Source organism: Gopherus evgoodei, chromosome 1 (genome assembly GCF_007399415.2).
Source record: "Gopherus evgoodei ecotype Sinaloan lineage chromosome 1, rGopEvg1_v1.p, whole genome shotgun sequence".
In the NCBI taxonomy this organism is placed as follows: domain Eukaryota; kingdom Metazoa; phylum Chordata; order Testudines; family Testudinidae; genus Gopherus; species Gopherus evgoodei.
This window is the reverse complement of record NC_044322.1, coordinates 345,588,223-345,600,817: the sequence shown is the minus strand read 5'-3', so window position 1 is coordinate 345,600,817 and position 12,595 is coordinate 345,588,223. Positions and strand designations below refer to the sequence as shown.

Sequence of the window (12,595 nt, the reverse complement as noted above, 5' to 3'; positions counted from 1 at the left end):
AAAAAAAATCAGCTGTGAGTAGAAGCCATAAATTGCTAGCCCTCCTCAAAGCATTCCTCCTCTTCTGTCAGCAGATGCATCAGGTAACCAATCGTCTCAATATACAATAAAATGTTTTCTAGTATTTTTGGAAAAAATAGAAGAGGTATTAACCTGTAAGTCTATTTTACCCAGCAAGAATCCATTCTCTCTCAATGCTGGCCAACATCGAGCAGTTAATAGTTTTTAATAAAACAAATATGGGGGGTTTAAAAACTGAACTGTTGAATAAAAAGCAGAATATAGAAAACTGTTCAACCATGAGTAATTTTTGTGATACATATATCAGATTATTGCATTTTATTTCTCCTCTCATTCTAGATATGATGAGAATGAAAAGCAGTTCTTGTTTTGAGGGGGGTTAACTATTATATCATCATATTAGGACACTGTGGAATTCATAAGTCATATCATAGTATTACTAGTTAAAAATTTCTTATCTTACACTTATACTGCTCTGACCTTCAATACACACAAGTCTAAGCACAAGAAAAAGAAACCTTCCTTATGGCTTAATTTTCAGATCTGTTTGACATGATAGTACAGGAATGGCATCTCCCAACATCAAGAGAATTGTATGTTCTGATCTTTTTGCTCTCATTCTCTCACAGGCAAGGCTTGCTTGTTTGCCACAAACTCAAATATGGGTCCCAGTTCTCCAGGAAAGAGATTTCAGTTCAAATTTTGCCTTCATTTACAAGAGCAAAACTTTCACTGAAGGACAATTAGACTGACAGGTGTAACTGAGGGCAGAATTTGACCACAGCTGTTCTACACACTTAAATACAGAGATGAAAAAACCCTGCCCCAAGGAGCAGAATCTCAACAATGGATTACATAAACAACTGAAGTAGTAACAGACACCAAGAAAGGACATTTGTTAAATACACAGATATTCTCTTTATGAATATATACATCTGAGTAGTTGAAATATTTGTTTTGTTTTGAAGTATAAGCATTTTTTTTTGAGAGTGGCAGAGGTGATTTCTGTGGAATGATTTGAATAAAACAGTGCAGCCTTGACAACAGAACTGAGAAACATACTAAAAAGAAAAGGGGAGCATGGCAAGAGACACAGACACAGCTCCGGCTGCAGAAGATGGAAAGTAGGTTTCAATTAGACTGGTATCTTTGGTGGAATGGAAAGGAATAGGAGACCTTGGATTCAAAAGGTGACCAGGTTAGAAATGTAAATAGGGGCTGCATGATGCAGGGCACAATTTATGGAGCACAGAACAATCACATGCATCTCTTCATCCCACCTCCAATTCCATCAACAAATCTACTTTTTGTTTCATGAGTTATACTTATCCTTCAGTGCTACATTTCCCTTTATAGAAACAGTAGACACACCAAGTGTGGCTGTATTAGGGGGCATTAGGATCAACTCTTCTTTTTATGAAGTTAGGTAAAGTGGGGTTTCTTCCATCCTTCCCTTAAACATTCTGGAATAGAGGGGCTTCCCTTCAGGAAAGAACAGTTACTACTTTTCTATAACTACTGTTCTTTGCGATGTGTTGCTTATGTCCATTCTACATTAGGTGTATATGCACCATCACCAGAGATTTTCCTCTCAGTGGTATCTGGAAGGCTGGCTCTAGCGCCCTCTGGTGCCATGTGCTGGTAAAAAGGGCCTGGCTGGCCCCTTACCCTCTCAGTTCCTTCTTGCTGACTAGCTCTGACAGAGGGGCAGGAGGGTGGGTCATGGAATGGACATGAATCACACATTTTGAAAGAAAATAGTTATGGAAACATTAGTAACCATTTTTTCTTCTTCAAGAACTTGGTCATGTCCATTCCACATTAGATGACTCACAAGCGATACCCAAGGTGGGTTTAGAGTTCACAGACATGCAGATTGCAGCAGTACTCTTCCAAATTTGGCATCATCTCTGGCCTGCTGGGTGATGGTGTAGTGGGAGGAGAGAGTATGTACTGACAATAAAGCAGAAAGAAAGAGCCTCAAAACACACTTCCCCTGATTTCCTATTTTTCATACCAAGACTACACTGACAGATTTAGCTGGACCAAAGTCACTTTCAGGAAAATAAGTTATATACACATATTTGCATACATATATATACACACATATAAACACACACACACACTGTAACTCTTTACTTAATGTTGTAGTTATGTTCCTGAAAAATACAACTTTAAGTGAAATGATATTAAACAAATCCAATTTTCCCATAAGATTTAATGTAAATGCGGGGGTTACGTACCAAGGAAATTTTGGGGGGGCAGACAAAAGGCATTATATACTGTACAGTACTGTACTGTGGTTGGGAGGTGCCCCTGGCTTACCCCACACAGGCACAGTAGCAGCTTCCTCACAGAATAACAGGCGCTGACTTTGCCTGGGGATGCTCCAGGCCCACCTCTTCCTGGCCCTGTTCCACTCCAGGCCTACCTCTTCCCGCTCCCACTCCACCTCCTCTCCAGAGCACGCCACATCCCCGCTCCTCCCCCTCCCTCCCAGTGCTTCCCTGCTGCCAAACAGCTGTTTGGCAGCGCTCAGGACTTGCTGGGAGGGAGGGGGAGGAGTGGGAACACAGCACTTCCCCCGCCCTCCTAGAAAGTCCTAAGTGCCACCAAACAGCTGTTTGGTGGGGGGGAAGCACTGGGAGGGAGGGGGAGGACGCCAGAAAGAGGAACTTGTGCAATGCTCCCTTGTAAAGTCGCTGTTCTTCCACAGAATCTTACAAGCAGTGGACAGAGCAGGCAGCCAAACGACGTTATAAGGGAGCACTGCACAACTTAACGAGCATGTTCCCTAATGGAGCAGCGACATAACTTTGAAATAACGTTAAGCAGGGGATGTTAAGTGAAAAGTTAGTGTGTGCGTGTGCACACACACACCCATCTAGCCCAATATAACGTGATCTGATATAACACGAATTCAGAGATAACATGGTAAAGCAGCGCTCCGGGGAGGCAGAACAGCACACTCTGGTGGATCAAAGCAAGTTTGATATAACGTGGTTTCACCTATAATGGCTCCTGAGGACAGCGTTATACTGGGATAGGGGTGTGTATATTATATACATATATGCACGCACACACACACAGACCTTTTCTGCTTGCTGAAGGGTTTAAATAAAGTGAACGTTGATACTACAGAGCTATATATGCTGAAGGTTTTGTCCCCCATCAAGCATGCCAATTCGAGATAAACCAAGTCCACAGAGCTACTTAAATGACCTATTTTCTCAGAGTCAACATGTAAATTTACACTGCAGCAAGAATTCAGAACAATAGTATCAACTTTATTTCCATATATATATATATAGTGAATTTGTATATATGCACCCAGAAGTCTAGACTATTGTAATTTTTTACAAAACAAACAGAATTGGGTTTGTCCTGTTCCTACAGACAGGAAACAAGTGACCCGACTAAATTTATGCATTACACAAAGAAAAAAATGTCACAGAAAACTTAATCATCTCCTCCTTATGAGTCACTAATTTATCTCTCCATCTCCTCGTTACCACTATTAATATAGTAATTATTTTTGAATACCATCACAGTAAAGAGTCACCACCCACCCAAAAGCTGTCAGTTCAACATTTACACCTGGGGGAATTCTGCGCCACTGCAAAATTCATGTCTAGTGCATAATTTTTCCCCCATGCAGGAAATACATTCTTCCTAAGAATTGCTGCAGTTCCACCTTTCACCCACCAGAGGCCACTGTGGTGCCAGAACAGCCAGCAACATGAACCCAGCCACCTGTTCTGGAACCACAGCCACTTCTGGTGAGCAAAAGGTGGAAATGCAGAAATCTGAGGCAGAATGATTTTCTGTTGGGGAAAAAAAAAATCTGCGCATGTGCAGTGTTGCATAATTCCCTCAGGAGTAGAAGATCACCACAATTCCCTTCCCAGGGAGCCAGGTTAAGCCACACAGAGACAATGCCTGTCCTAGAGAGATTACAAAAAGGCAAGAGAGACCCAGTTGGAGAACAAACTAAGCAACAGGTGAGGAAAATGAGGGTAACAATGACAGAAACAAGGTCATATAGACTAGATGTGTGCATAATTTGCAGGTTCTGAGCACATTATTATCTATATAAATTTTCTTGTTTCATATATAACAAGAAAACTAATGATCTAGTACCCCTTATTAGCCAAACCATTATCATTTCTGTCTTACCCATGACTATAAACTCAATGTCAAAAGCAAAGCAGCATTATCTAGTAATCTAAATATAGGACTGAAATCTGAAGATCTGAGTTCTATTCCCAGTTTTGCCACTGACTTGGTGGCCTTAGACAGCTGAAAATCTCTGTTCACACTCTTCCCTGCAAAATTATGATAATGGCTACTACATAGGGGCATTGTGGCTATAGTCATTAATGTTAGAAAAAAGTGGGTTTGAGACATTCACAAAAAAGAGGTATAAAAATGCAAAGCGTCAACATATAAAATGGTGCTTCTTTCATGATAAAACCATTTTTCTTCCCCTTGTTCTTTATTCCCACCCACCCCCTTTCTGTCATTCAAGCTTGCAATCTTGACGTGTGAGGAAAAAGTAAATATGGTACAAGACCCTAAAGTACTAAATAATAAATAAAACATGTAATACAAATGAATACTTTACAAGTTTCTTTCAGTACATGATCTGCAGAATCTCTCCCCTTCCTCTGTGTCCCTTCTGTGAAGACTAGCCCATACCGGGGCTACTTCCTGCTTCAGCTGTTGCAGCCAATGAATATTCCACACACTGACCTCCACCTCCATTGAGTACAATAACTTTTTATGCATTCCAGGGTACGGACTGCCATTTTAGGTGTTAAATCCAACATCTGGGTGTTACTGAGGTCCTCAAAACCCTTTCTTATCCAATGCCTAATTCTGTAGATACTTAAAATCCCTGGGTGCTTGAGTATCCTCTGTTAAAAGTCCCTGGATACCCAAATTTCTGCAAGTGTGTATGCAGACAGATGCCTGAGTCTAGGTGCGTTGGTACCTCTTATGCTTTAGCCATCAAACTAGGCATTTCCCCACCAAACTCACCTGCAGGGCCTGATCTGGCAGGTGTGCTCAGGGCATGCCTAAACTCACACAAAAGGGGAGGCCCACCTTATAAACTTCAGCTCAGTGGTCAGAGCACTCACCCAGAACGTGGGAGACGTGGGTACAATTCTCCCATGTCTGATGTGTAGAAGCAATCTGAAAACAAAATTTCTCATCTCTCAGGTGAGTGCCTGAAGCATTGTGCTATGGGATATTCTGGTGCAGAGTCTCAATTTTTCCTGTTGAAACTGTTCCAATGTCTATAAATGAATAAATAATTATGCATTCGGACAGAGGAGCAGAATGACTGTGTAGAGCAGCAGTTAGGGCATTCACTTGCGAGGTAGGAAATAAGTTCAAATCCCTTCTCCACATGAGGCAGAAAGAAAATTTGAACAGCCATATACCATGTAAAGTGCAATGACATTTACGGTGCTCTATAAATCAAACCTCCTGCAAAGGAAAATTGTCTGTCATTTATTTGGAATGTTAAAAGTGGACTATTAATATTTTTGTCTGTCTGCACCTGTAAGACAAGGTAGGTTTGTATAAATGTTGCCAAAGTTCTTTAGATTCTGTAAAAAGAACAGGAGTACTTGTGGCACCTTAGAGACTAACAAATTTATTTGAGCATAAGCTTTCGTGGGCTACAGCCCAGTTCTTCAGATGCATAGAATGGAACATATAGTAAGGAGATATATATACACACATACAGAACATGAAAAGGTGGAAGTAGCCATATCAACTCTAAGAGGCTAATTAATTAAGATGAGCAATTATCAGCAGGAGAAAAAAAAACCTTTTGTAGTGATAATCAAGATGGCCCATTTCAGACAGTTGACAAGAGGTGAAAGGATACTATGTATTTCCCCACGTTAAGTATCCTCACACCTTTGTTAGTCTCTAAGGTGCCACAAGTACTCCTGTTCTTTTTTGCGGAAACAGACTAACATGGCTGCTACTCTGAAACGTTAGATTCTGTGTTATTCTGAAAAGTACTTTTCTCACTCTAAGGAGTTTGGGTTTTTTCTTCTCTTCTTTTTTGGAGTGTGGATACTGGAAAAAAAAATTCTAATATCTTTACCATGAAGCAACAATGGACAGAAAATGATGCTTGAACAACATATGACATGTTAGCGGCATATCTACATTTGTATGTACTTCAATACTCACAGCCCTTGTTGGATCACAGAAATCTATCTTCAATCTCCCCATTGCTCTAATGATAGCAATAATGGACTGAATGGTATTACTGTAGACAACAGCTTTGTATTGTTTACATTCTTCTTCTGAATAACCAGCTTCATGGATAATCCTATGGAGGAAAATAATGTTAAGTCTTCTATTCAAATGGAAGCAAGTAAATCATTTCAGTTATATCTTTTAACCATACTTACTTCATTTGCTTTACAATTGTGCTTTTCCCTGATTCACCAGCTCCTGAAAAATAAAAGGGTAAAAATTATTAAAAGACATTCTTCTTGACTTCCCTTCGTTTCCAAAGCTAGCAGTTAAAAAGTCAGTTTTCATCTTTCAAGAATCCCTTAACAACTGATATATTACTGAAGAATTTTAAAACACAAATTTTTACAAGTTACCTTTTAACATCAGGCAGGAAGTTTAAATTACAATATCTTGTTTTAGACACTTACAATAGGAGGAGATTTAACTCTGCAATACCTTTATATTCATAGCTATACTCCATCAAGCCACACAATCTTCTCATTTAAAAAAATTGCAGGAATTTATAATACAAACAAACGGCCAAATACATGTGTGTAGAATCTACTAACTAAACCCAGGGTGGGCAAACTATGGCCCGTGAGCTGCATCCAGCCCTCCAGACGTTTTAATCTGGTCCTCAAGCTCCCATCTGGAACCTGGGTCCACGGCTGGGGGCTTGTCCCGCTCTAGCCAGGGAGCGAGGTTGGAGGCTTGCTCCGTCTCTTATCTGGCTCCAACGAATATGCGCAGCCAATGGGCTTCACACGCTGCCGCTGCCCCTGTGGAAGGGGCAGCACACAGAGCCACCTGGATGCGCCTCTGCATAGGAGCCAGAGAGGGGACATACCACTGCTTCTAGGAGCTGCTTGAGGTACATGCCCCTCAGAGCCTTCAACCTTGACCCTCTCCCATGCCCCAACCCCCTGCCCCACCCGATCCCCCTCCCACTCTCTGAACCCCTTGGTCCCAGCCCCACCCCAGAGCCCACACCCACAGCTGTAGCCCTCACTCCCTCCTACACCTCAACTCCCAATTTCGTGAGCATTCATGGCCCGCCATACAATTTCCATACCCAGAAGTGGCCCTCAGGCCAAAAAGTTTGCCCACCCCTGAACTAAACCAATACCTTGACAACTTTTTCCCTCACATGTTTTCACAATACCTCTCCTGGAAGACAGTGTAATCAAAATGTCATTACTGTTACATCTAAAGGCTTCTCTGTGGGGCCTCGCAATGCAGGCTATGGGTGTGTGAGTTGCAAAGCACACTAAAGTGTTTACCGGAGCTGCCCCAGGTAGACCCTGCTAGCACGAACTTATGAAGGCATAATGGGACCGCATTAACAAAAACTAGGTACACCTTTTAGTACACTATGTCAATCATTTCATTAGTCAGCTTCTGGCACTTAACATGTCTTTCAGCTTGAATTGGGCTAAAAGTTGTATGAGATTCAGTCTAAGAACAATTTATACTTTTTAAAAAGTTATGAAAATCATTTGTGTAAGTAATTTGTTATTCATTTGAAATATACAGCAATGAATGATTCCCTCTCCTCCATATGTAAGTAATCTTGGGTTTTTTATTTATCACTTCATCATAGTAAAAAATGGACATAAATTCTGTGCCTGGGACGGTACATTTTACCACAATCTGAAGAGTGTGTGTACACGCACATACACACACTACATACATATTCTCAGAGGTTCTTCTGAAGACTTCATAACTCACTTGTAGCTTCACTACTCATGAATAATGCAGCCATCCCAAACTCCTATTGATAGAACCCTTATATGGTACCACAATCACATTCCATACAGCCACAGATAGACATGAGAAGCAAAGGAAGGGAGATGAGGGTTCCCCAACACCATCAGTGAGCTCCAGGGACAAATATTTCCCCATCTCAACTGATAGGAAGGGAAAGAGGATTGACTACACTAGTCCTCCAACTTTAGTATTAGACATACTTACTAGAGGTTGATAAAAGTTGGTGCCTCCTGCCTACTATACACTGGAAAGGAGAAGAATCTTTCTTCCCCTTCCCATAATTCCATCCTACCCCTCAGGGTTTGTCTACATAGCTACACTTGTGAAATTCTCCACTGTACTCATGTAAAAAGTGACAAACTGGGGCAAGTTGTACTAATGCAACTAACACTAGAGGTCTGCATGAGTGCAGCTACATCACTAAAAATAAATAAATAACCACCAAAGAAAAAAACACTATGTCAGAACCAAATGTGCCATGGAAACACAGGTTTATGGAGGAGGACTTGAAACCTTTGCTGAGGGAATTTTCAATCTACAAAATCATTCTGGTCAACAGCTCTATCTACTGAGATCAGGGTCTCCCTGTACCAAGAATGGATGAGGGGGAGAAGTTTTAGATACTGAACAATAGCTGTGTCTTGTGGGCAGCCTATTTTAAAGGCAGCCTTGTTAATCCACCTCTCTCCCCCCAAATTAAACAATCCCCAAACCACAATTTTCTCCAGGAATTCCAGATTGAGAATAAAATATTTGCCCTTTTTGCATCTGATCATTAGCTTTTCTAGGTGGTGAGCAAGAGCTTATTGTTGGCATTTGCTATATTCCAACGTGGAAGGAACAATTTCTACCTAACATTCCATATCATCTGAATCATATTGGTCTGAGATAAGAAAGCAATCCCCACAGGACTGCAGAGCTTCAGTGAACAATAGTCTGATTTCCATTTGGGATAGAAGGGGATCATGAGGCATCTCTTTCTGCTTGCTCTCACTTTGGAAGGCACAGTTCAAGAACTCCATACACTCTGACTATATAGTTCCTGCCTCTGCAGAGGGCACACACCTGCAAGAACAGGAGAAGCTCTGCCACCAGTGGCTGCTGGTTTGGTTTCTCCACTACTGTACTGTTCGCTACAAGAATAAGAAGAGGGGTCAAATGCAGCTTGAGCTAGTCTTTTATCAGTGGAGGAGGAAACCTTTCCTTTATTCTCCCTGTCCAGGATCTTTGTCTCCAGTCACCTTTCTGCCCCTCATCAAAACTAAGAGCTCTGTGTTGACAACTTGGAGTGCATCTGCAGGCAGAAGAACTACAGCTTATAAATTACCCCCTAAGTCCCTGCTAGTTTCCCCCAGACAACTTTCCTAGGAGCTAGGTATGTGAAGGAGCTAATTTCTATGGTTGCTGATGCTTGACCAGTTCCTGTGTTTGATTCCTGCTCCCTGATGGAGGGTGAATCTTTCTGCAGGAGCCTCTGCTGTTAGAACTGCTCCTGCCTCCAGGGAAGCAAGGAAGCGTGGCCCTCCTTGGCCTTGCGAGAGAGATTATACCAGAGATATTTCCAGAAGTTTATGGGGGGCTTCTCCAGATCTCCCTAGGTTCTTTGCTAAAACCACTATCCTTTCTCAGTAAGGGAGTTCAGACTTTTTCCAAGGAAAGGCAGAACCTATATTTTTTCCCCCAACATAGGCCCATCCTTTTTCCTGGAGAAGACTAAGGGCTGGTCTATATTAGGAAATTAGGTCAGTATGACGACATTGAAAAGAGATATGAAAAATCCACACCCCTGAGCAACACAGTTAAATCAACCTAACCCCAGGGGCAGACAGCACTACATCGACTTAGCTACTGCCTCTCAGGGAGGGAAGTACATACGCCGACAAGGGACTCTCTCCTGTTAGTGTAGACGGAGTGTTCACTGAAACGTTGCCGCTGCACCGAGGCAGCCTTTTAAGTGTAGTCAAGCCCTTAGACAGGGGAAGCACTAGGGCTAAGCATATACTGGACCTGTACCCTCTTTTCCTCAACTCTTCCTTACCCTGGGCGGCATAGCTGTTGTTGTGAAAGGGACTGCCTGAGTAAACGGATAGGCAGCTGGCTGAAGAGGTGTCTGAGCACCCCTTGCCACCTTAAAGGGACCAAGTCCTAAGGTATTGAGGTGTTCTTTATAGACTTTCCTAATTTCCTCCCCTCTTCATGAGGAGAGACACTTCCCTGCTTAAACTAAATCTGAGCCACCTCTGCACTTCAGTAAGGTAAGGTACACTATACTTAGCTGGTGCCTGGCACTGGACCTGGTTATGGTCAGTTACACTGGCCACCTATAAAGGGAAAGTTCAGTATACATGAACTGTGGGCCACAGACTGTCAGTATGTGCTGCTAGGGCAGATGAATAACAAAGTATGTCACAGGAGCTGCTTATGTCCTCAAAGGCCTATTTCTTACTTCTAGCAGAAACTTGGTAGGGACAATGTTCTCCACCTGCTCAACACAAACAAATGATACCACCAGTCAAGTAAGAGATACTAGCAGTAGAATGACTGTACCTAATCAGGTGAGGAATCTGTGCGAAGCCAGGTAGAAACAACTAAGATGTTTGTACACCAAATGCAAGGAGTCTGGGTAACAATATGGAGGTACTAGAATAACTGGTGCAAGGGGAAACAGATATTATAGGGATAACAGAAACATGGTGGAACAGTAGTCATAACTGGAGTACAGGTATTGAAGGGATGTGCTTTTCAGGAAAGACAGAAACAAAGGTAAAGATGGTGGCGTAGCACTGTATATTAATGATGAGGTGGCCTGTAAAGAAATCTGAAATGATGGAATGGATAAAAACAGTCTGTTTGTGCAGGGGCAGCTCTAGGCATTTCGCTGCCCCAAGCACGGCAGGCAGGCTGCGTTCGGCGGCTTGCCTGCAGGAAGTCCACTGGTCTCGCGGCTTCGGCAGACCTCCCGCAGCCATGCCTGCGGGAGGTCCAGAAGCTGCACGGCCAGCGGCGCCGGCAGAGTGCCCCCCACGGCATGCTTGGCGTGCTGGGGCCTGAAGCCGCCCCTGTGTTTGTGTCAAAATCCCAAACTACAGAAGATTAGATGGGCTCTATTTTTATCTTTCTATCTTCAGTTGCATTAATTTCTTCAAATTCAGTCGTTCACAACTTAAAATAACTACAGTAAATACTCCTTCATAAGCCGAATTATTTTAGTAAAAACGGGAGGCACCAGAGAAGGGGGTCAGCTTATGAACGGGTATAGAGACGAAGAGGTGGGACACAGCCCCTCCCCCCAACAGAGAGAGCAAGGAGAGGCAGCAGAGCCAGAAGGAAAGAAGCAGGGCCAGCGTCTCCACTTCTGGCCATGCTGCTCTCTCCCTAGCCTTTGAAGCAGCTGCAGCTCCGAGGCTGACATACTGCGGCCATGCCACTCGGCCCAACCTGCTGGAGCAGCTCCAGTCAGGCCAGAGACATCCTCCCCTGGCCCTCCCCAGATAAGGTGGGAAGGGCTAGGATGGGGAGAGTGTGGGTGTCCCAGGCTAGGGTGAGGTCATGTGAGGAGTGGTCACAGGGGTTACTCCCCTGACCCCAAGCTTCTCTCCCCCAAATTTTTTTTTTCCCCACTAGTTGCTGTCCTGGCATGTCAGGGTAAGCAGCTGACACGTCGGGACACTTTGTTTACTTAGGGTTACATCCGTGCCTGCAGACACTCAAGGTAAACAAACCATGATGGCCCAGGAGCCAAAGTTTGCTGACCCCTGAATTATAGAGTCGGCTTATGAATGGGTCATAAAATGTTTCCATTTTTACTTATCCATCTTGGGGTGGGCGAGGTCAGCTTATAAACGAACCAGCTTATGATTGAGTATATATGGTACATACATAACTTTCTCAGGAAGAGCTGACTAGGGCTGATAAAGCCTGATAAATAGTATTTCAGAATGAGCAAATAAAACTATTTAAGAAGCAGAACAGTTTATATAATGATAGTATAATACAGTATATATAATTATCACAATAGTATCAAAGTATAATACAATGGAGAAATTGGTCATGATTTCATAGGTCATGTTGAATTTAAACTTCCATTTGAGAATGCTAGAAAAAAAATGTTTGTTTGCAGTGTGGTTGTAGCCCTGTTAGTCCCAGGATAGGGGAGAGAGATGTGGACGAAACCACTGTGGAATGGGCCACCTGAATATCCTGAGAAACTCTGCTTTTCCTCCCTCTCCCAACACCTACTGCACATGCCTAGCACATCACCTACCACCCCACATTAGAACCCATAGGGGGTTTCACAAAACAATTACTACTCATACTTGATGGAGACCGCATCCTGAAAGAAATTTTTCCTGAATGCCCTCTTCTGGCCTTGAAACAATCCCCCATCCTTATCATCAGAAGCAAAGTTCCCCACATAACAGGACAGTCCAATTCAAAATGGCACCAGACCCTGGCAAAACAGATGCAAAACATGCAGACATATCTCCACTGGCATGATGATCAACACCTCTCACAACACATCCATCAAGATACCTGGGTCTTA

General features: G+C 42.8%; 1 protein-coding gene across 1 annotated transcript in view; it reads right to left on the bottom strand.

The window, feature by feature from the left end:
- GNAI1 (G protein subunit alpha i1) overlaps positions 1–12,595 on the bottom strand; it is a 59,738-nt gene that overhangs the window by 27,308 nt on the left and 19,835 nt on the right. The window contains exons 2-3 of the mRNA XM_030559459.1: positions 6,459–6,501; positions 6,235–6,376 (exon numbers count right to left, since the gene is read on the bottom strand). Coding sequence (XP_030415319.1) covers positions 6,235–6,376; positions 6,459–6,501 — 185 coding nt within the window. The remainder of the gene's footprint in view (positions 1–6,234; positions 6,377–6,458; positions 6,502–12,595) is intronic.